General features: G+C 41.3%; 1 protein-coding gene across 1 annotated transcript in view; it reads left to right on the forward strand.

The window, feature by feature from the left end:
* xkr6b (XK, Kell blood group complex subunit-related family, member 6b) overlaps positions 1 to 24,342 on the forward strand; it is a 48,585-nt gene extending 24,243 nt beyond the window's left edge. Inside the window, exons 2-3 of the mRNA XM_068724532.1 lie at positions 16,536 to 16,732; positions 17,474 to 24,342. Coding sequence (XP_068580633.1) covers positions 16,536 to 16,732; positions 17,474 to 18,444 — 1,168 coding nt within the window. The 3' untranslated portion in view covers positions 18,445 to 24,342. The remainder of the gene's footprint in view (positions 1 to 16,535; positions 16,733 to 17,473) is intronic.
* Positions 24,343 to 25,082: the final 740 nt, after the last annotated feature.

A 25,082-nucleotide genomic window follows, 5' to 3' on the forward strand; every position in this document is an offset into this window, starting at 1 on the left:
TGGGCCCATCACCTGCAAGGCAATTGACTGACTTTGAAAACGGGCTTTTCGGATGCAGAATCTGTAGTATGTGTATCAGTTATTAATCGCTTCCTTTTTGAAAAACAAAAACCTTATGAATTAATTAGAGCACAATTCTTTCAATGCCTGACACATGAAAAGCAGTTGTCTGGGACGTAACAGATGGCTGTGTTGCAATAGCAAATTATGACTCCCAATTGTATGTAGATTATACTTACGCACATCAAATATTACAGTGTCTGAATGTTGATTTACTCTACGTGTCTGGTGGATTTAAAGTGTATTGTCTTCTTGGTAGGAGAAAATCTTTTAATACGGTCATGTTAAAAATGCAATGGCTTCAAACTTCACGGTCAACCAGTTTTGACTGTAAATGTTTTAAGCACAGTGAGCTAGAGGGGCAAAGAGAGAGGAGTTTTGTAGAATTGTCACCCTGCACGGCCTCCTTGGTTGAACAGAGGTACCCACACACTGTAGCTCTTTCTGTTGAGCTGTCCACTTTAGATATAGATTGACATTCCCTTCTCAGAGACGGGCGCCTAAGCCCACAGATAGGGAGACAAAGACGTCAGTGTGTCCTCTATCGCTTTCTGTTTCTCCATCTCTGTAACCGTCTGTCTGTCTATTTCAAGTTTCATGGGCTTCCAGGGCCCGGATATTGACAGATTGTTTTTCCCCACAAAGTGCTGACTTTTCGAGAGACTGTCGCTTCCCATTTGCTATTTAATATTTCAGCGTGAGGTGTTTCCGGGTGTTGTTGCTACAGGGTCTGCTACAGGGATTGAGGCTTTGGTGACTTGCATGCAAAACAATTTGTGTGCTATATAGAGGCTGATGTGAAAAAGTTTGAATGAAAACTACGTTTCTGATGATAGTTGGGACACAATGACTTCTTTTTAAATCAAGTATTGCATCTTTATATTAACGACTGAGGCAAATATAAATTATGTCCCAGGTCTCGTTGACTACTAATTGACTGCTTGCAATGTGTAGAAACATTGGAAATTATTGATAGATTTCATTGATTTTTTGAGGTAGACGAAAGCATGAACCTTATTTCTAGTCGATAACTGACACAAGCACATTTTATCAGTGCTAACTAGCTAGCTAATTAAACTAATATTAGCTCCAGGAGTTGAAAACTGTCACTGGCTGGCTAATGTTTATAACTAACTAATTGTAAAGTGAAAACCCTGTAAAAAGGGTCTTGAATATGCACTTGAAGGATGCATACAAGATATTGCCCTAAAATTGAGGCTAAAGCTGCATGACCCAGTCAAAAAGATCTATCTATAAGACAGCGTTGTTCTTACTGTACTGCAGGGTAGAGCTAGTTAATCCTTGCATTACAAGAAAAATACAGCGTTCAAATGAATGAAGTTTCTTATCAATTCCACCTTGATCCTTTTCATCTGCAGAACAATTCTACCTGATAATTTACGGCTCTCACTGTGTCTTGATATAGCATGACGTTGCTTCCAACAGGAGCATGTGTGATTTAGATTTCCCTCCTTGATGTTAGAGCATGAGTAGGGTTTTGCCTCCCTTCCCTGAGAGAGCGCTGGAGTAATAGCAGCTGCTCAGTCCTGATTAGAGCCACCGTCCTTCCAGAGCCAGGCCCACACATCTCTGTCCTACTTTCTCTTGCTCTCCTCCTCCTGATCTTCCTCTTTCTTCCTCACCAGCTCCCCACTCGCTCCAAAAGTCATGCTCCAAGCTGCTGCTTAAGAATCACAAAATCACACTGCATATGATATTTCTTTTCCTTGTTGATCCTTGCGTCTTTCATCAAAACCCCTGTTGGTTGTCCACCCACACATAACTTATCTGCACTATTTTTACCTGAGAAATCCACACATACATATGCATCCACATGTGCAGAGGCCCACGTAAGGTTCATCTGAGAAAGAAATTTGTCTAGATTTGTTTTCCGAAACACCTACACACCCATAGACAGGCACACACAGCAGCTATGAGTCATAGCAAATGCTGGAACCCTGGCGAGGTATCTCTGAGTTGGAGGATCCCTATCCTGCAATAAACAACCAATATTTGTTAAAGCCCAGCTGAGTGTTGTACTCCCGCAAAGTAAAAGACCAATTTGGAAGAGTTTGCTCAGATGTGCTGCTTATAAGTTGCAGATAAAATAGACAGGCACATATATCTGTGTGTACTGTTTTTGGAGGAAAAACATGAGGGATGGGATGTTTTTTTATGAAAAATTTAAAACCACATTTTTCTATTTTGGAGAGTCTGCAGTAACTTTAGAAGGATGTAATATTGGAAAACACACCTCAGTAATTTGCTTCAGTTAATTACAGCAGTTACACAGCCCAGACAGCCAATGGTCAGTCTTTAGGTACAATTCATATTTTTCTTTCATTCAAAAATGAAAGATAAAAATGCACTATGTTCCATGACTCATTTGAGAAAGATTCTAATAAACACAGTGTGGGAGTCCCAAAACAAAAATGGTTTGGCTGGGTGGTATTGGCACATCCACAGTGATGGTACTGTAAATGAATACAATGTATCATTTTAGCAGAAAATAAAAGGCAGGGAAAGCCTGATGAAGAAAACTAAAACCAACAAAGGAGAAACAGAAGAGGATGAAAGAAAGCAAAGAGAGGGAGGAGTGAGAGTAGCTTCCTGTCCCTTTCCCCTGGGCTGAGTACGAGCAGATTGTTCAGCCTGAGGTTGGACATGCTCAGGGGTTTTGTGAATGAAATGGACGCCTTGGCACTGTGCCCGTACATTACGCAGCTAGATTTTCTCATGTCTTCCTTTCCATCCCTTCTCCGCTGCCCTCTCTCCCCTCTATTCATCAGGAGACTTCCCAGACTGCAACATGTTGGAGTCCAGTTACCATCACTTAGCAACTCCCAGGAGTCACCAGCTCTCTCTGATGCTCTCTCTGATTCTCTCTCTCTCTCTCTGTCTGTCTCTTTGTCTCAGTTAAATTCAAATAACCTTTAAATTAATGGTAAGATAGTGTTGTTGGAGCAGTATCTGTATGTTTAGTTTAGTTATGCGTTGTACATTTTGAAACTAAAGTTTACCAGCAAAGACAAGATTGAGTAAAGGCAACTTCAACTGTAACATTATGGAGTTTAAGCAAAGTTATAATTGTTAATATATAATTTAGGGTATCAGTTACTTCATAGTGCAAATCAAAATGCATTTTGTGAGGTTATGCTGATATACAGTATAAAAACATGGTATCATTTTCTTCTCCAAGTATCACTGCAGTCCTTTTCTGAATCAGAAAATTAAGAAATAAATATATAATAACTTTTCAAGTAATGTTTTCATGATGTATATTTGTGTCTATAGAAATTTAAAAAAGAAAACTATCTTTTCCACTCTGACCACTACTTACTGCTACTTCTCAGTCAATTACACATTTACAGGCAAAATCTCTCTCTCTCTCTCTCTCTCTCTCTCTCGCTCTCTCTCTCACACACACACACACACACACACACACACACACACACCTACACACGCACACACATGCACACGCACACACACACACACACACACACATATATATACACACACACACACACACACACACACACACACACACACACACACACACACACACACACACACACACACAGATCTTCTCTTCTTCCTTCCTATCTCTCTCTCCGTCCACCCACTGAACTTAAAGTGCCCTATAGCGGTAATGGCAAACGTGTGTCTCACCATGTCACATGACGTGCAGAACAAGCCTTAGTGGAGCGAAACATGGCTCCAATCAGGTTTACAAATGCACTTATTCTTTCAGGTAGGAAGGTTTGCATGATATGAGTGAGTGAAACTGTAACATATTAGCTGAACAAACTGTGTTTAAAACTTTCCACTGAACTTGACTGCAGTCAGAAAACAAGGTGACTCATGCAGCAACGTATCCTCATATAACGGATCGTATGATATCTTACGAAAAAGTTACTAATCAAGCAAGCAACACAAGTAAATTTCCACTCGTTACACTTTTCAAAATAAACTTCCGTCTTCACAGGAAACAACTTACTTTAGGCAACAAAACAACTTAGCTAATTTTAGTGAATGTTTTTTGTTCGACCCATCCACCAAGTTGTAGGTTTTTGCGATCTTAATATTTCCATAATAATTTTCGGACTACATAGGAAATTGATTTTGTTGGATATTTACGAGTTACAACGCATTCATTTTTGTAGGTATAGCTATGACTGCTGGATGGGAACAGCGTGCAAGCAATGGTGTGTGTAGAGGCGGCAAGGGGTGGTCTTTGTCATCCTGCAAAAGTGATTAGGTGCCACCCTGAAAGTTAGTTATGATTGGCTAATAGACATTTTTAGGATGTTCATCTCACGACTAGAAAGTATGAAGCACCTGTTAAAACTGACAAAGATATAGTCACAGCACACATATTTAAATTGACCCTAACCTAAGAATTTAATGGAAGTGATGAAGCTACAGTAAGGAGGCAGTTAGCTTACCTTAGCGTAAAGACTCATATATATATATATATATATATATATATATATATATATATATATATATATATATGAGTCTTTATAAATATATATATATAAATATATTTATATATGTATATTTATATATATATATAAATATATATATATACATTTATAAATATATATAAATATATATTTATATGTATATATAAATATATATATATATATATAAATATATATTGATGTTTTGACAATTGAATCTTGATTTGTGGCCAATTCAGCAATAGGTCACAGTCCAGCATTTTTTATAATACAAAAGTACAAGATGTGTACCTGTCAGACAGCGTATTTTTTTTACATACACCATTATCTTTAAACTATTCTATAAAAACACTACTATCCCTCTTGTCATGTTGTCAATACATCATACATATTACACATCACAGCCCGATCCTTTTTACCCTGAGGCACAGACAAGGAGATATAGCTGCTATCATACACAGTTCTTTTATCGATACGACAAGTATTACTGCATGAGGGATGTTTACGTCTGCTCAAACAGCCAATCATTTACCCCTCTCACTGATAAAGTTCCCTAAGAGGGTGCAGAGGCCTAGATCGGGTGTCCGGAGGGGGGCTTAGCCCTGTCAGCACCCGATCTTTCCTGCATAGATTTATGGAAGAAAGGAAGGATTCCCAGGATACCTCTATCGATCTGGTCCCATCCCCCCACATCTCTTTTTTTCCCTTCTATCCTCCATCTAACCAGCCCCCAGCCAAGACAGGTAGAGCAGACCCAGGAGTTCTCATCCTTGCTGAGCGTGTACGTGTGTGTTGTGTCTTGTTATTCGCCGTGTGCTTGTATGTTTGTGTGTGTGTGTGTTTTAAAGAGCTGGAAAGGCTGACACCATGAATCCAGGCTGCTGTCTCAGAGGATTTATATCATATTGTGTTAGCCAGTGTTTGGATGATGAAAGGAAGCTGTTTATGGGGCTGAAATGCTGGAATGGGCAGGAGAGATTTTCCTCCACCACAGCTTTGTGTGTGTGTTCCTCTAGGAAACTATGATGACTCTTAATTTTTTTCCTCATTGTCAGTAACTGTATCTCTCTCAGTCTGCTCTGCAGCCCTGCTGCACCAGTGCGTGTCTGTGACCTTAAAGTACCCCGTATAGCTAAAGTATCTCTGGATTAGTTGTTATGGTGGCCACTTAATGTGCTTTCTCCCTCCCTCTCTGTCTGTCTCTATCTCCCCTCTCCTGCGTCTGCCAGCCTGACATTTTGATATGTCACAGCAGGTTTTGCTCAGCGGGCCTGTCAGTGACTAGCAGTTGGGGGCTCACACATATGCTTTCTGTCATTGGATCCCCTCAGGTTAGCATGGGATTCGGGGCTTTCCCATAGTAACACCGTCTGATGATGTGATGACTATTTGAAATTGTTGTACGCATGTGTGTCTATGTCATTTTTTTTACTTCGGACATATGTGTGCAAGTGTTTTTTGGTATGTATGTTTTATGTGTAATGTATCAGTCGTGTGTGTGTGTGTTTGAGTGAGTGAGTGAGTGAGTGAGTGAGTGAGTGCGTGTTTTACCCATCTTGTGGGGACATGAATCTGATTACACAGTCACATTGTGGGGACTCTTCTTCCTTTTGGGGACAAAATGCACATTCCCATATTATTTATCATTACATTTTAGGGAGAAGACTTGGTTTAAGGTTAGGGTAAAGGTTAGGATAAGGCTGGTAGCGATTATGGTTAGGGTAAGTATGAAATTAAAGTAAGTCAATGTAACATACCCAAAAATCCTGAAATCACGACTGTGTGTGCGTGCGTGTGTGTGTGTGTGTGTGTGAGAGACAAAGAGAGACAGAGATAATGTGCACACTGATACTATTGTGCAAGAGTGACAATTTGATAAGCTTGTTGAAATTGATCCTGTAGTCTGTCCCTGTGTATTTTACTAAGTGTGTGTGTGTGTCCCTAAAAGCCTCAATAGTCACAGCAGTATCAATGAGCTAGCTCGCTTTCCTCTCATACATTCACACCTTCTTCTCAGAGGAGAAGCGCTCCTAGCTTTCAAATTAGCACTATGTGACAAATCTTCCTCTCCAGTCAGTGCGCAGTGTGAAAATAGGGCAGTTTTGAGGCTGCTGCGTGTGGGAGCTTTCCGCATTTTCCCGAGGGTATATTCCCTAAAGAGGAAGATTAATATATCAATGGATGACTTGATCATAGTCAAACATACAAATGTGCTGTGTGTGTGTGTGTGTGTGTGTTTGTGAGTGAGAGCATGTGTGCAGTACTAGGGAGCCGCCTCCTTTATTTGCATGTCTGGAGTGAACATCTATCATCATCATCAAGGCGCTGCAAAACAGTGAGGCAGACAGGCGCCGCCGACGCTCTCGGGAGAGAGACTGAACACACTTTCAAACCTTTACTGCAGCGTTATCAAACGTTTCCTAAATGCCTTCACCTCGGGGGAAACGCACACGCATGCACAGATGCAAACAGACAGATTCTGTTTCATGTCATTTTTGACTGTGCTTTCCCATCATTCACCTTGTCACACAGAAACCCCATCATAAAGACTTAATATGAGAACACCTGAGGAAACATCAAGCGCTAAATAAAAATTATAATTCTACAGACACAGAATCCTTCTCATTAAAATGGTATTTTCCTTCATCAACAGCATTTTTATTTATATATTTTTTTTAATGCTGATGGCCAGAGTGGCTCAATCCATTTTTTGGGAGCCAGAGGGGATTACTTTGCTGTATTAGAGATGAGAGGGGGACGCTGAAATGGTACGGCCTGATAGATAGAGGAGCGAGAGACAGTGTGTGAGCGGAATAGTAAAAAGAGCCCCCGAGACGATGGGGGTGGGGGGGGCATGGTGGGAGGAAGGGAGCGGGAGTGAAGGAGGGAGGAGTGTGTGGTGGAGTGGAGGCACAGAGCCAGAAAATTGCATTGCGTGCTCGGTGATTAGTTTACCTCCTGGGTCTCATTCTCTCTCACTCCCCTCCTCTCACTCTCCTCTCACTCCCCAGGTTCCTTTCTACCTCTAGTAGCGTTTCCTTGTGTCTTTGTCTTGCCACTTTCTCTGCCTTTTGCGTCTCTCCACTTCCTCTGTCACTACATCACAATGTCACTTCTCTCTATTCTCCCCTTCTCTCGCCTACTCTCCTCCACTTTCTTGGCAGTTATCCCCACTGCCTCTCCTCTCTATCTCTGTCTCCCCTCTCCACACCACCACCACCCTCTTTTCCTCCTTGTGTGCTGACTTGGCTCTCGCCTTCCATTCTTGTGTTGTCTGCAGGGCTTGAAAAATGCATATTGCCACCTAACCTGCCAGCAAGCCCATCAAACCTTGAAAAAACCCACACACATACATTAATATTATGTATTTTTGGTTATGTGATGGTGACGGTAAGAACTCACTGGCACAAAGTAGACTCACACTGAGAACTCTGGGTTAAAATGTCAGGGATGCATTTTAACACTATAAGCCAGCCCTGCTAATCATTGTTTTAAGAGCAATAAACATGAGCTTCAAGTGTCTCACACAGTCCAACAGAAGTGCTGACACTGAATGGAAGCCAGCCTGCACACAGCTCTTTTTGGTTTGGTGTGTGCTCTTTGAAAAGCAAGTGGGTCAAGCCTTTTCTTCATAATCCGTACATAATCTGGCCCTTCCTCTAGTTGAAGAGCATGCCACAAAAACAGTACAGGAGGGGTGGGGCGAGGGAGGGTGATAGACAGACAGCAAGGAACGGGAAGGAAGAAAGAGGGATTTCACTTCAGGCTGTCGGGGGTTTTCTCTCCACAGAAAGCAATTTAAGGAAGCAGAAGGCCACAGAGTAACAAATTGCTGTGCTGTAATAACCATTTAGCCCAATATTTAAGATCATTCTGTCAATTTTTTGGAGTGGCAGGGGAAGTCAGAGCAGAATGTTTTTTTTGTGTGTGTGTGTGTGTGTGTGTGTGCGTGCCTCAGGTAAAAACTCCACAGCGCATTTGATATGAGGAGCTGTGAAATCAGCTGTAATGTGCTGTGTGTTTGAGAAGGTAATTCAGAAATATCACTGCAGCTGACAAGTTAACCTTTAAAACACAAACAACAAATCAAAATGCTTTTGCCTGCCATGTCCTGGAAAAATTCAAATAAAAAAGAAATTAATATGAGAATACATATCCCAGCATGCAGCTGGTGAGAAGCAGCTGCAATTGTTAATTTCACATCAAACATTTCACTTTCTCTATGTGTTTTAGCGCTGAAACAATTAGTTGCTCTGCAACTATTTTGAGAATCAATTTATCAATTCATTTTTCAAGCAATATGGTAGACAGTACAGAACTCCAGCTTCTCAATTGTGATGATTTGCCGCTTTACTTTACTGATATTAAACTGAATATATTTAGATTTTGGACTGATTGTCAGACAAAACAAGACATTTGAAGACATCACCCAGGGCTTTAGGAAACAGTAAATCTGCAGTTTGGAAGAATCTTGCAGTGGTAGACTTTTTGTTCTGTCTGGTGACTGGTGATCTGGTCGATGAGACATACATGACTACTACTGGAGTTATGAATTTTAAAAAACAATGCTGTCAACATTGCTGTTTTGGGGAGAAGAATGTTTTGAATGCAAGAATGTTTTTGGGAAATGTTACAAGCCAAAGTTCAGGCTAAGTGCCTCCAGGTTTGGTGTACACTTTCAATCTCTGTGTAATATCTTAGTCAGAGGCACATTATGTCATTTTAATTCTAACCTTTGAATCAAATCAATCATTTAATTAAGCTTGCCCTTCATTTGATTTACCAATTGGATAAAGTGCAGCCCCATCGCTGTTGATAGCTCGTAATGCCCAGCTAAAGTGATCAACAGCATTCGGTATCTGAAAGGCAAGACGACATCCCTTCTCTTTAGCACTGATACAGAATCTGCACCTCCTTATCCGCATCGGGCTTGAATCCATTATCGGAGAGTGACCCCAACTTATCTTTGATCAGCCTGAATCTCTGTCTGTCGTCCATCTGAAGGCGGAGTGGCCTTGATCATGTGCCTTGAGTAAACTTCTTCCTCTCTTGCTCCCGTTATTGTCCACTCCTTTCTCTTATTGTTTCTTCTCCTCCTCCTTCATCCACTGTCATCTTGTATCCTTTCCTCCTGTTTATTCTTTTACCCTCTTCTCTCTGCTTTTCACTTGTCTTAGTGGTGTCACGTGATCACGGCGCAATGAGTTGGGGTACCTAAGGACTGTTGCTAATGGTGACAAATGACTGGTGTGCAGAGAGGAAAAGAGAAAGAGAATAGCAGATGAGAGGAGAGCCACTATAGGGTCAGTGTGCTCTGTGCACAGACAGAGAAAGCTTTTTGACAGCGAGAAAAAGATCAAAACATCTACAGCAGGTAGACCATTAGCTTAGCTTAGCATTAAGAGCACAGAAAGCCTAGAGTATTGTTGTCACAGTTAAGTTTCCAGCTAACCAGTGGAAACTCCAGGAAGTCACAAAATAATCTGTAAATAAACAATGTGTTATCTGTCTAACTTTTAACTTCAGAGGTGCTGGTATACAGTTTTATTTTTGTACCTTTCTAGAGAGCCATGCCAGCTGTCATAAAAGGGTGCCTTATTGATCTGTGATAAAGATGACACTATTAAACATTTACTTCTAAGATTTCTAGAGAAAGATGAACGGGGGAAAAAATGGCATTTGTTGTTTTTAATATTAATGTGAACTATAGTGCAGTGATGTATGTTATAATAGAAGATCTGCCCAAATTGCAGCATGAATTTTATTGGGGGGATAATAGGTGTGACTGCAACAAAAATATGGAAGACAAGGCGTGCAGTGGTTCTTCACCAAGTCACCATCTCTAGTGATGCGGTGTTATTGAACTGAAAAGATTAGGAACACTGGGCATCAGACAAAAGATTTGGCACGTGATCAAATTGTTGTACTCCCTGTTTTGTGGGCACTGTCCTTGTCATGTTTTTTATTATGCATGTCATTTTTTTATACAACTCAATAAAGTATCATAAAAAGGTAAATCATGACAGTGTGACAGCGAGCCAACATGCACAATACCAGGACCCAAAATGTAATTCAGCTATCATTTAAAGTATGGTTTATACGCTCTTCCTACTGTGACATGTCAAAATGTTTTCTGGGAAAAAGGAATCAAATTATGCCTCTATGATTTCCAATGAAGAAATACAGTAAATTAATAAATAAATCACTCCTAACAGACCACATGGAATGATGTATATGTTTGATGTGTTATAATTACAGTAATAATATTTAGTCAAGACGTCAGAGGTGGTTAACCAGTGCACACTCTGAGAACTGACAGGGTGGAGCAGACTTGACACAGCATCTCTCATCTCGGCGTGCCGCTCCCCATCGCTTTCAGCTTGCATCATGTCAGCGCGATCTCCGTTCAACATTCCAGCAGCTCTCGGTGTAGCAATCGCCCAAAGGCACTGGTCACAGTTCGCTGTGTGTTTGTATGTGAGTGTATCTGACTCGCCTGTGGGACTCAGATCTCAACTCAGTCAGCCTTTCATCCAGGGCTGTTCACCGCCATAAGGAGGATAGAGACGTATCTGATGCAGGATCAGTGGTACACGGTTAAAGGGGAAACTCAATTGAGCCATAAAGTGTTTTTGGAAGGTGCAGAAATCCCTCGTCTTGACGTACATAAACAAAACATTTTTTGAAAGCACTTATGCATCTTTTCACCTCTAAAACACCTGGCAGCCTGCTTCCATTGAAGCATGCTGACTCCTTCAGGCAGGCAGAGGGCTGTGCAGAAAGAGAAGAATTGAGAAATAAATTGATCGTTATCATCATCAGCCAGAGACACACTAGAATCCTATGAGGTTATACGGGCAGACTTTAAAAGCAATGTGCATCCACTAGATTAGAAATGATAACAAAGGTAACTCAGGTAGGACCAAAAGGCTTGACAAATCTGACCTCAGCTTCCCGATCAGTATGCAGTATAGGTTGATTATTGAAACAATATTCCCAACACAACGTAAAAGAAGAAAAAAAAATGCATTTATGATGGGATTGCCGATGTAGGCTATAAGATGAAAAAGCACCGAAAGGGTGGAGACAGAGCCAGAGAGTACAGGTAGAGAGGAAACAGAATGGTCATGTACAGGCAGCATCTCTCACACATCCACACACACACGCACACACACACACACACACACACACACACACACACACACACACACACACACACACACACACCCTCCACCGCTTTCCTCAGAAAAAAAAAAGACACAGTATCGAAGAAGAAGAAAAAGAATTCAGCGCACAGAAATTTAATTCTGTCTTAGAAGCGAAGCGTGGTGTTCGAGTCATGAAAAAGAGGGAGAGACACAGAGAAGCCAAGACACCGAGCAAGAGAGGGAGAGATTTTTAAATCTCATTGAGAGTCGATGTGCGGCCCCTCGGTGGGACTCAGGGTGTGACTCATTGCAGCTGGCGTTGCCTCCACCTTAATCACACACACATACACACTTCTCATAACCCTCAGGCCTTGCGTATGTTGTGTGTCCCCCGTGTTTAAGGTTCTACCGGATTCCACCTGTTAACAGATGATGCGCAAGCTCTGCTTCATGCTGCTGTATAATGTTACTTGTGATCTTCTTATGAATCAGCTTATGCCAAGATATGAATGCAGTCTGAGCTGCTGAGCCTTCCTATGAGCATGACTTAGAAGACAGATGCTGTTAAACTTGGCTAGGTCTGTGTGTGTCTGTGTGTGTGTGTGTGTGTGTGTGTGTGTGTGTGTGTGTGTGTGTGTGTGTGTGTGTGTGTGTGTGTGTGTGTGTGTGATCCTTCTAACCACCCACTCAAGGGATTAGTGTAATGGTGGTTGGATGACTCATCGGTCAATGACTTTGGAGGAGAGGGAGGGACAACGTGCCAAGTCGTCCACATGTTGTGTTTGTGTTTCCACCTGTCCCTCACTGTGGCTCCACCTTGGATCTCAAATTCTCATTCACACCTGCAGTTTCATATCTTACAGCAACTTTGATAGTCAATTTCAAATGTAGACAAATCTGGGGGAAGGGGGGGTGTTAATGGCTGCCTGTGTCTCGACAGCAATGGCAGACGGCTGAGCTTGGAACACGACCCCGGCACAGCGTCGAGCTGTTAGGCCATGCGTACGCTGCTTAACGAGCCATGAGCAATTGCCATGATCTCGCCACAAATAATTCATGAGGAGCCCTGTAGAGGAGCTATGGAGCTAAAAGGGGAGGGGGGGGCAGCCTAAGTGATGCCAGGGTGGGAGGCAAGAGGAGGAAGACAGAGAGGGATCCATCTGACAAATGTGTCTGCAATAGAAAGGAAATCCCCCATTACCTATCGCACTGACAAGTATGCTTGCTAGTGTGTGTGTGTGTGTGTGTGTGTGTGTGTGCTTATTTTTAGACAGCCATTTGTGTTACTACAACTGAAAAAAGGCACAGTGGGAGTGTTAACAGTGTGCATCACAATAGCGGGGATGTGTGTGATATTTTTGCGAAGGCATGCGCTATGTGTGTGTGTTGGAGATGTGATGGAGTGAGTTCAGATTTTTCTAACAGCCGTGAAACCCAAAATGTTCAACTGTACAAGAATTTTTGTTTAGTTTTTTTGCTGAAACCAAAGGAATCTGAACTAATAAAGTGTACTATCAGAGAGTAAGGGTGTGCATGTGAATGTGTACAGTCAGAACCCGGTTACGTTTTTGTGGTTGAATATCAGAGCTGAAGTGTGAATTATTGCACATATGGCTATCAGTTGGAAATGAACAATAGGCCATGTAGTGTTAAACAAAATCCAAGTGAGCACCACTACTGATCCTAAGCTTGTGAATATCAAACTCAATATCCACAGCTTGTTATATATCGATCAAGGCGATTAAATTGGAAACTCTAGGAATGGCATTGCCAGTTTGTTAGTGAAATATTTAAGAAACTATTGGATGCATTGCTATGAAATTCGGTACAGACACCCATGTCGCGAAGAGGATTGACGATGGTGATTCCCTGACTATTCATTTAGCGCCACATTCCGGTCGAAATTTTCACTTATCCTGTGAAATATCTCAACATCTCTTAGATGGATTTGTGCAAAATTCTGGAATTTTACTTTAGTGCCACTATGACATTCACATTGGTGGTTTTGAGTTAACTGTCTCAACAACTATTAGATCGACTTCAATAAAGTACAGGATAAATACAGGATCAATTTTAAACAATTTCTCATCAAGTGTCACAATCATGTCAATATTTTTGTTTGTATAGTAAGGTCTTTACACCTGCTAAACATAAGCATGTTAGCATGCTGCCATTAGCCTTTAGCTCAAAGCACTGTTGTGGCTCCGTACAGCCTCACAGAGATGCTAACATGGCTGTAGAGTCTTGTTTTTCAAAAGCGAGACAGCTACAGAGACCGAGAAGATTACCGTTTTAGACGGAGGCACTACAGACCAGTGAGATGTATCGGTAGAACGCACAGACTAATGGAAATTGGGAGATGGAGACAAAGGGCCTGTGTATACGTCTCTGTGGCATGTCATTAGTGAGGGAGAGGGGTTGACTTGCTCCATCTGACATTTACCAGTCCAACTGAAAATGTCACGGAATGCCACCCTTTACATCTGGATATAATGGTGCCTCTTACAGCCCAGAGCTATTGATCTCCAAAAAAAACCTTCTGTCTATTTTGACCCCTCTCTTGTTCCTCCTGCCCACTGTCCTGAGAAAAACCACCATCCCTGTGCTCCTAAACTCCATCACCCAGACCTTTCAAGTCTCCACACTAATGTTGTGGCTACAGTTGCTGTGTGTGGAAGTTTTTGTTAATTTTTCCAGTTTCCTTCCCACCTCGAGGATCTTTTCAGGTTAGTTAATTGACTGACTGACTGACCGACTGACTGACTGGCTGGCTGAGTGGACCACGTAGAGGTTTGCCAACCTTGTCAGAAAAAGAAAAGGGACGCAGAGGGAGCTTTGTTGTGGGCCGGGAAAAAAAGACGGATCCAATTTAGTTTCCTAGTGTGCGCTCAGACGCATCTTATTTACCGTTAAATGTTGCATTCATCTTTTTTGTGTGATCTCTAACCAAAACATGCTGCTCTTCTTGGCCATGAAATAACAATTTTGTGAACAAAATAAAAGTCCTGTCGAAGACTCTTCAAAAATAACAATCTCGATTCAATTACCTCGGGATCAGCACAATAATGTGTCAAATCAAAATCATGTGTAAACATTTTGTCATGGTGGTAAGAATTTTTTTGTGATCCGAGGAAACTAACAACTGCCTCTCAGGTCTTCCACGTGTACCAGATGCATTTCTTATTCCCGTTATCACGTTTCACTAAAGGTCTAGTGAGTTGTGCATTGGATGTAGGGAGAATAGGAAGTGGTTAAATATTGCCAAAACAATAATCAAAAGCAATCAGACCCTACTAGACGATGCATTCTTTACAGAGCACTGCTCTCAACCTCATTTCAAATTAAACAGTAATCTCTTCTCCAATAGCTAATGTCGAAGCTAATTATGTTGAAAACCACTCATAAGCATTTTCTGTCTTTGTTTGCTATGCTGCAGTGCATTTGTGTCTCACTTTTAGGAACTGTATTTAGATCCATGGCCTCTCAATTTGTTTTGGGGAGTGTTTCTGTCTAGTCTATTTCTGTCCTTGCTACACTATTGTCCTCGGTTGACTGCCTTCACATCAAGTGCTGGATTTATTTGGCCACTCTGCCAGCTCAGGCAGATAGGCCCCGCAGCTACCACCCAATACGCAACGACTGAATCCACTGCTAAGATAACTATAAACCACTATAATTGTCATACTTGTTTCGGAGATTTTCTCTCTGGGTTAACATGTTTGAAGGGCCGTAGTTGTTTACAGATTGGAGAGGATAAAACCATGCCAGACTGCAGTTTTCCTTCTTTTTGTTGGATGAATTGATATTTTTGTTTACCGTGCATTATAAAGCTTGCAGTGTGATGTTCCTCTTCAAAGCTTCTGTCCGCTCAATGTTTTCCTCATCGTCTTCTTCCACGCACTTCAATTGGCAGCTGTTACATTCAAAATCCATACCCAAAGCAGATTACGATCTTAATTAGCTATATCACAGCCTTTGGGCATATTACATTTTTGCCCAGCAGTACACAATGCCATGAAAGCAGTGGTACAGCTTTGATGGCAAATGGGAGCTTGATTCAATTAGCTGCCACTCCTCAGCTGCATTACTGTACCTACCGTCTCCCCGGCATCACCAGAGTCACTTCATCATTATGAAACTCCATAAGTCATGGAAATAGCAGGTCCAGCTGACAATATGAGTCATATAGTGGACTTAAGATAATGAGCATTGCCATGCTTGTTTATACACCATATAACAGGTTCAATAACCACCTTCAGAGGCCAAAGAGATGCTTGTAAAATGTTTAAAATGTTGTCATTGCTGCTTTACACAAGGCAGTCCTACTGTGGACTAAAGCTGCTGAGATATGCGAGTAGTTACTTGGTGTTTCTTGAGGCTCTAGTTGGATGTAGAATATATAGGCAGGAGGAGTTTTTTTGTAAGGACTTTTTTCCAGCTTCTTATTTTTTTCAGTCACACTTACATCGGTGTTCTTCTCTTTTAGTTTTAACACTACATCCGCCTGCAAGGTGATTGTGTTCACAAGTTTATGTGGTTATCAAAATCCACACATTTGTGCACATATCCTTTACGTGTTTAAGTCAATTTTATTCATCAGTAACAATCTAGACTCCTCATGAATGCAGATTGCTATATTTGAATGTGCATTAAGTAAGTGTAGCTAGAGTATGTGCTGTATGTAGAGTATGCCCTCTAGTGTTGTCCAAACTCAACCGTGTGCAGGTGTTCTGAACTGTGCGTTATGCATTTCTTTTGGTAGCAAAGACGTAATACTTATTTTAACGTGAGTGTCCTTGTGTATCAATACGGTGAAATATTTGTTATTGCATTGCCTAACGGTTTGTCCTTCCTCCCTCTGTAGGTACATCCGCACCATGTACCTCGGTATACAAAGTCACCGGCAGAAGGAGAACCAGCGGCGTTTTTACTGGGCTATGATGTACGAGTATGCCGATGTCAACATGCTGCGACTGCTAGAGACCTTCTTAGAAAGTGCCCCTCAGCTGGTGCTGCAGCTCTGCATCATGATCCAGAGCAACAAGGCTGAGTGGCTGCAGTGTAAGGGCTTCCCTAAGGCTCTGGAGTCAAATTTTGTTTCAGCGTAGTCTCTCATATCCTTTTTTTTTTTTTTTGCATTATGTCATACAGTGATTGCCGCATGAAGCCAAGAATCTTCCGCATTTTACACCTGACAATACATTTTCCGTGAAGTTCCCATATCACGTTATTTACAGTGTACTTTTGTATCCAGTCTCCAACATTCATCACTCTCGTTATCGAAACCTTTTACAATTCTAGTTTCCTCGTGCAAGCTCCCCAAGGAAGGCAGTTCAATCATAACAAGTGATACCTTCCCTGTCTGTGCGTCTAAAGAAATGGCATCAATACATTTTCTGAGAAGCCACATGCTGCTGTTCTGCAGATAATCCTCTATCATTTTTCATGCAGCAGGTTACTGCTCTGACATATCTGCTGTCTCTACTATTATTATTCTTAAGGAAACTGAATTGGTGCTCTAAATGGAGAGCATGTTGACTGAATGACCTATGATGATCTTGGTAATAATGTGGCATTCTAAAATGTGATGGATTGCTTCGGCTGAAATAAAATGTACTGTATACAGTAAGTGAAATGGCAGCAAAGTCAAGATAAAACTATAACTATTTGGGCGATGCTTTAAAAGGAAGCTGGATTTTTCTTTCCATTTCTGATGTGTTTAGAACCATCTCACAGCATTTGTCAGTATCAGTCTTGCCATTCTTGGTCTTTCACTCTTTCTCTCTCTGTCTGTATTCCCAGGTGTTTCTGCCATTTCCTCCCTTCTGTCCCTGGCCTGGGTGCTAGCCTCTTACCACAAACTCCTGCGTGATTCACGTGACGACAAGAAGAGCATGAGTTACCGAGGTGCCCTGGTGCATCTGTTCTGGCGCCTCTTTACCATCTCCTCACGGGTGCTCTCCCTCGCTCTATTTGCCTCGGTTTTCCACATCTACTTTGGCATTTTTGTGGTGCTCCATTGGTGTGCCATGGCTTTCTGGGTCATCCATGGCGGCACCGACTTCTGCATGTCCAAGTGGGAGGAGGTACTGTTCAACATGGTGGTGGGCGTGGTCTACGTCTTCTGTTGGTTCAATGTACGTGCGGGCCGGACACGGTACAGAATGGTGGCCTATTACACAGTAGTACTGTTAGAGAATGCCATCCTTAGTCTCCTTTGGTATGCGTACCGTGACCCAGTCACCACTGACGCCTATGCCTCTTTTGCCCTCTGTGGTGTCTTCCTGTGCTTTGCTTCAGGTGTGGCCTGTATGGTTCTCTATTACGGGGTTCTTCACCCTATGGGCCCCCGGTTGAGGGTGCTGGCCAGCTCCTGCTGTGCTGAGCTTCTGTGGGGCCTTCCATTACCCCCCGAGGCTGAGCCCATGGCTCCCACACCGGGGCCCCGTGGCTCTCAGGCCACCCCCACACGGGGTTTGGCAGGGGAACACGAGGATTCAGACGAAACAGCCACGGACACCTGCCTTCCGGTTTTCCAGGTGAGGTCCACAGAGCCCGTGGATGCAGCTGGCAGGCCCATCCAGCCTGAGGGTCCTCTCATCAAGATAGACATGCCCAGAAAACGCTACCCAGCCTGGGATGCACACTTTGTGGATCGGCGCCTGCGCAGGACCATAAATGTGCTGCAGTACATTAGCCCTAATGCGGTGGGCATCAGGTATAGGGACGGTCCGCTTCTTTATGAACTCCTGCAGTATGAATCCTCCCTCTGAAAGCTTCTTCTTCCCACAGCTCTGTCACCTCCTCTTACACACTACGATGCACATGCGTTCCTTTCTTTCACTCTGCTCTTCCTCCTCTCCAGATATTATCTCTTTCCATTTGACACTCGGCTCTCTCCTTCTCTCCCTTCTAATCATTCAATTTTCCTGCAGGAGATGTGTGTTTGTCAACCCGAAAATCTGTCAAGACAGTCTAAACACACGGTCATGATTTATTTTTGGAAAAAACATCCAGTACAGAGAGAAAATTATGAACCTACAGTATCTGATGTGATATAAACAGAAGTATCATATAAATCCCTCTACATTGATAGAGGAGGGTTCTGTATGAGTGTGTAGATAACATATGAATGTTTCATTATGAAATGTGTTTAATGCATTATACTGTATTGGTGATTCAATCTGTGAATACTTGTGAAGGGCATATTGTATGTCCCTGTGACATGGGACTGGCGCAAAGCCTGATGGGAATGATGGAGGAGAGTCTCAGAGGGGACAGGTCTTTGCACATCCCAACATTTACTGCCATTCTTAATGTTAATTATTGAAATGTATGATAATGTTTACCAAGTCCTTAGCCTGCAAGCACTGAAAATTCGTATCATGACCCTGTAAATTACAGAAATGACACAATCAAAGATGTTTCGAAGAGAAGCACTTCAAAATGGAGTTTCCCTCTGTGAGCATACATGGCTCAAGTGTATCCTGGCTGTTCTATTTTTGTTCAAAATTCAAAAATGTAATCGCATCATGTATGGAGGAAAAAAGAAGCACATTGACCTTCAATCAGTTCCACCCACACATTCAATTTTTACAGTTCAGACTGCCCTCCAGTGGAGGCAAGCTGTAACAGCCTTACTTGATCATCTTTGCCCGAACAGCACAAAGTTTTAAGAAAAAAAAAAAACACAATGAAAGGAATGTAGAATGTAGTTGAAATGAGCACAACATTTTCTAAATTGGTGGGTAGAAAATAATAATAAAAAACATTCCAAAGAATTTTTTTTTTTTAAAAGATTGTAAGTCTAGTAAGGGGTAGAAGGGTACAAATGTGTTAACACACATTTTAGTTTGAAGTGTAAAGACAGCCTTCAAGGAATCCTCCACCATTCCCTTCTGAATCCTAGAAAGTAATCCCTTATACAACCTCCCTTTTTTGATTTATCAACAAATGTTTTAGGTTGATTAATATATGCTTATTGGGTGCAAAAACGTGTAATAAGTTCTTGAAAAAAAAAAATATGACAAATCTGAGAAGATATTTCTATGCTATTACACTTCAGTACGTATTTGTGTCCACATTTATAGTCATTGACATAACTATATTTTGCCAGAACACACACTTTTTTACATAACAAAAAAAATGTTGTGCAGTGCAGTGTTAAAAGGTATACTCCTCACAGAGCAACTGTTCTGGCACCTGCTAGCGCAGTTGAAACAAAAGCCAAATCACATCTTACAGTACTGTCTTTCCAATTTATCTGCCCCTTTGAACCAGTAGAATGAGTCCCTGCAAAACGTGTGCCATCCATCGGCCTGCCGTGCAGCAGTTATACACTGATACACATCTCTCAGCTGAACCTGCTTGAGCTCTCCACTACAGATACCCACAGGACGACCGTTGTATTCACTCAAAGAGACAAAAATTAAATACAATCTAAAGAAAACATGCCTTCTAAGTCAAAGGAACTTGACGAAAATTTCCAGAGGGCTACTGAACAAGTCATGAGAAAAAAAAATGATGCATTTCATACTCAAATTTGATCTATTTACTCAATGATCCATCCGTATATATATAATGTGTGGTTTTTAACATTGCAGTGTTGGGCATGACTTTGGTAATAAGGCATTAGTAAAAAATGCACCCAACAAGGGATGCCCAAGAGCCCTACACAAAACAGAGATTCCTTTCTCCTGGCTCACTGGCTGTCTGCTTAGCTGTGGCCACATGTGCCTGCTAACATCGTACTGTAAGAAGCGGATGCCATGTAAGTCCAGGCCAAAGGTGAGAGAGGTTTTTTGCCAGGGTTGGAAAAGAACATCAGGACAGATCGTGATAAAGGGCCTGACTGGTGTATGATTCCTTGTATGCTTGTGTGAAAAAGATCGGTGTTTACCTCTCTCTAGCACGTGCTGTGATAACTACAGTATGTATTAGGGGATCTAAGTGTGCCTGCATGGTGTACGCATGCTTGTCTTGTGTGTCTCCTCAGCCCTTTACCACAGTTCTGTTCTCTCGCCGATTGTTCGGCTCCATCCCTGGTTGCTGCTCCGCCCTCTTTCCCATCTCTTCGGTGCTGGGCCTTGGCGCACTCCTGTGAAACACTCTCACACTCTCTGGTAACTAAACAACGGGGTTGAGGGTGAACAACTGGAGATCCTGACATGAGAACATGCAATGAGGTACACTGCCATAACCGAGAGCTTCAACATCCAGGGTCTGCCACCCTTCAGCTTAAAAGTGATGTTCAGCCCTGAGTAATTGAGAACTGTTTGGTCAGCTAAAGTGGAGCAAACATCCAACACACCATATGTATAGATATACATGAGTATGCAAACAACCAACTTGTTCATTGTTTACCATAGTAGCCAGAGTAGTTCCTCTCTGTTGTAGTGAATGAACAGCCATGTTAATAGTTAGTCAATTAATGAATAGTAAGTATTGTTAAACTAAAAAAAAAAAAACTTAGCAAAACAGCCAATACAAGGGTTCCTCAGGACCAACAAACAAGACCACTGAACCAGCTGACTCAGGGGTGTCTCAATGCAGTTCTCATCCGCAGGCATGTCCTCAAGGGTCTCCATTTTTTCCTTAACATATTGCATCCTGGACCACTCCTCGGCTGGGACTGTACCACTAAATTATGGTTTGCACATTTTTTGTTTTCTTAGAATGATTGATCAATGATTGCTCATTCTTATTATTGGGGGGAGGGGCGTTTTTTGTGGTAGTTGGCTGCCTGGCAAATGGTGCATCCTTTCTAAACTCTGCTGACCTTTTCCAGAAGTGGACACATGTCCAAATCAGGTGCAAATACACTGTGATTCATTCATTTGCGAGTGTGTGTGTGTGTGTGTGTGTGTGTGTGTGTGTGTGTGTGTGTGTGTGTGTGTGTGTGTGTGTGTGTGTGTGTGAGTGTGTGTGGAACGACTGTAAAAATATAGTATCATGAACAAGATTACGTACAACTGGGCTGCATTTCATAGTGGTGCTTAATGTCGTAAAACGCAGAGTATTTATGCTTGCTTAGCTGTGTCAGAATATTAGTAATGACGGTTAATTCAACTGATTTATTTTAATTAAGTCTGCAAAGAGTCTATATGCACAAGTCATTTTTAACGAAACACACAGTATATTTTACGAATTTCTACAGAACAATCATAGTTTTGCCACTTTCTGTATTGAGTAAACAAGACTTGCTATATTAATGGTAAATAAGTGGGTTTTAGTATTTTTCTTGTTTTCTTTAAATTACACACGGGTTTCAAGAGCTAAGCTACACACAAGTGGAAGTGGAAGCCGTTACACTACAGGGCAGCATTAAGGCTACCAACCTTTATACCACAAACACGGTCACAAAGAAATAGGTTACCTGCCCAACTCCACATCCCACGACAGCCACAACACACAGCAAGAGCAAATGAACAGCAAGCTTGTTCTTCTCAGTCCTTGTTGTGCCTTGTTACTTTGGGTGCTTCAATCCAGCCATGGCAGCCAGGTTCACAAACAACAATGCCAATGTCTTTCTTTACTTGTTTTATGTGCCAGCACACTCACCGAGACGATGACTAACACCAAACACTATTCTCTTCCGTCTCCTCTCCTGATCAAGCCAAGTTCTCAATTCTGTCAGCTCACGCCTCAGTTAGTCTCAACCATTTCATCCAAGTTGTCATCCACAGGACTCCACTGTTTCCTAGCTACAGTGTTACAACTAAACTTCACAGTGTGACAGAACCAAGTGGTGGGTATGGGGTGAAACCCAGTTATTGGTTCTGTCAAAGATATAGGAGAAAAAGTAAGGCAATACTGAACATCTTCCTGTACTTGAACGTAGAATTCCTCATCTTTAATACGTTTCAGCAAGCTGAACCACAACAGCCCCAGGTGATTCAGCAAGATACAATTCGCAGTTTGGACTGAGCTCAAAAGCGTTAGTATTGAACTGTTTGATGGATAGTCTTAACAGATGCCAGCCACGATACCGAGCGATTTGGTCAATGATTGTTTTGTACTTTTGTCTATGCCTTTACATCTTCTTCTGTCTTGCAATGATGAATGATTTGTAGTGCCAAGACGTAAACTTTCTGTGTCGTTTGTCCTGTGTGAAAAATACATCCTCTAGCCAAAACAATAAAGCCTGCAGTTGGATCAAAACACGGAAGAAGTGAATGATGACAAAATGCGCAAAAAAAAAGAAGAAATAATTGATGTTGCATTTTCTTGCAATGGAGTGATGAAACAGGCCCGGTCACTGATTCTCTTTTGAATAACCTAATTTCCTGGTTTTCCCACCACCTCCCAGCATGCCTTTAGAAGTCATTGTGAGGTGACCCTCAACATTTAGCATGTAAGTGCTCTCGACTGCACAACAAACCCTCTGATTTCTGCATTACTGTGTAGCAGCAGGTCATTGTAGTGTTTGACTTTGTTTGAGTCTGTACCTTTGTGTCATGGCCATCTGTTTGACCACTGGAGCAGTAAGTTCAGATGATGAAACGGTGCATTTACTTCTTTCATTTCTGTTGCTGACCTGGTGCTGAATAAATACATTTAAAAGGTGCTACCACTGTGGACTGTGGTCCACTTTTTAGCTTTCTGATAGCATAGCCTTCCGGGTGACTGAGAGGACCTGCGCCCCACAAACGTGCAGTCTCAAAATGTTTAAGAGCTAGCACCTCAAATCCACACAGTTTACAGCAGAACTCAACTCTCAATGGTGCCATTTTGATTTTCCAACCTGCACAAAAAAAAAACAGAGATTCTCTGTTCATATTATGTTTAATATACTGGTTTCAGCATACAGTATGTTTTTGTTTTACTATGATTCAGTCTGCACTAGAATTTTTTTCTTTCTTTTCTCTGAGAGAATTAAATTAGCCGACGATAAAGTGCATTTTTTTGGCAAACACACAGGAGCACAAAAGTACTTCTGCTACTGGAATTTGGGTAAAAAAAAAAAAAAAAAAGATATATATATATATATATATATATATATATATAAAACGTGATTGCTGTGTTGTAAATTCCTGTCATCTATATGTCCTTAATCTGTGTGTATCTATTTTTGTTGTTATTGTAGAATTGGCTGTAATATTTTGTTTAAAAATGGATTTAATATTCCAATGAAACGACTATGGTTGTCATATTAATTGCTGCTGATTTTTGAAATTGTTATCAAAAGGTGTTGGGAAATATTGCTTTGTTTATATTCAAACAATTTCTAGATTGTGTTAGCTTGTTGGTGTATTTCACAAATCTATCAGGATACTCCCTAGACTATATGATTTATCCGGGGTATTCCAAAAGTTGGCACAATGTCAGTAGGCAAATTGGCTACAATCTGTAGCATCTATATGAAATTGTACTCATACAACCTATGTTGTGACTGAGAACATATAAGGAATGATTTCTTTGTTGTTGTTAAATATACAATGTAAGTAAATTGTTTCATGGAATCCCCGTTCTTTAAAAAAGCAAAACTGATGTCCTATTTTTGGGAACAATATGAGTATTACTAATAACATATGGTGCTACGGTTCTTTTTGTATGTTTTTGTTTTTAGATGAAAAGAGAAATATTATGCTGAAAATGTAATGTTAAGCCTTACTGTAGATTCATATATCAGACTGTTCATCCCAGAAGAGAAAAATAAATATAGTATTTGAAAGTGCAATATATATCAGTGCTGTATTCTCATGCAAGTTTCACATTTCAACAAATGAAAGGCACGCAGTTGCAGTATATGGCCTGCAAAGGTGTACGATGCGAGCCTACACACAGCGAATGTGTTCTATTATAATACTTTTACAGTAATCATGTTAGCTTGTGACGAGTGCATTTAGCTAATCAAAGGCCTGCACACTCACTCAGGTGTTTTCATTTACTTGGATAATACTTCTGACGATTGATGTTGCCTTATGCTGGGGATTACTGTATGTGATGACACAAAGCTGATGCACCAATAAAAAACGATAAAGGAGAGTGAAGAAACTGAGACACATGACAATCAACATGAGAAAAGCCTAATCAGGCACATACGTGAAAACACCTGTGTGGTTTGACTAAGGCTGTGTAGGGACTTTCAACATGGGTGCACTAGATCAAATCATTTGGGCATTGCTTATATTTAACTTACAGGGCAGTTCTAGGGTCAGCAGATAATGAGGATGGGGTCATCCTTTAATGGGCAAATTTTGCAATATGATTCACTTTAAAACATAGTACATAGAGGGGTTACAAACATCCTTATACTGTACAGAAAAACAAATGCCAAATAAGGCCCCACGAACTAAAACACAAGGTTACTGAATAAGAAATCCTGTAGTTTATCGATTAATCCTTAAAATTACAATTAAGAAGTTCCCTAATGAAGATCTTGAATACTTAATAAAAATAGACAGGCGCT

This window comes from Cebidichthys violaceus, unplaced genomic scaffold (genome assembly GCF_023349555.1).
Source record: "Cebidichthys violaceus isolate CVI_PGR_0920_01 unplaced genomic scaffold, fCebVio1.0.p SCAF_31, whole genome shotgun sequence".
Taxonomy (NCBI): domain Eukaryota; kingdom Metazoa; phylum Chordata; class Actinopteri; order Perciformes; family Stichaeidae; genus Cebidichthys; species Cebidichthys violaceus.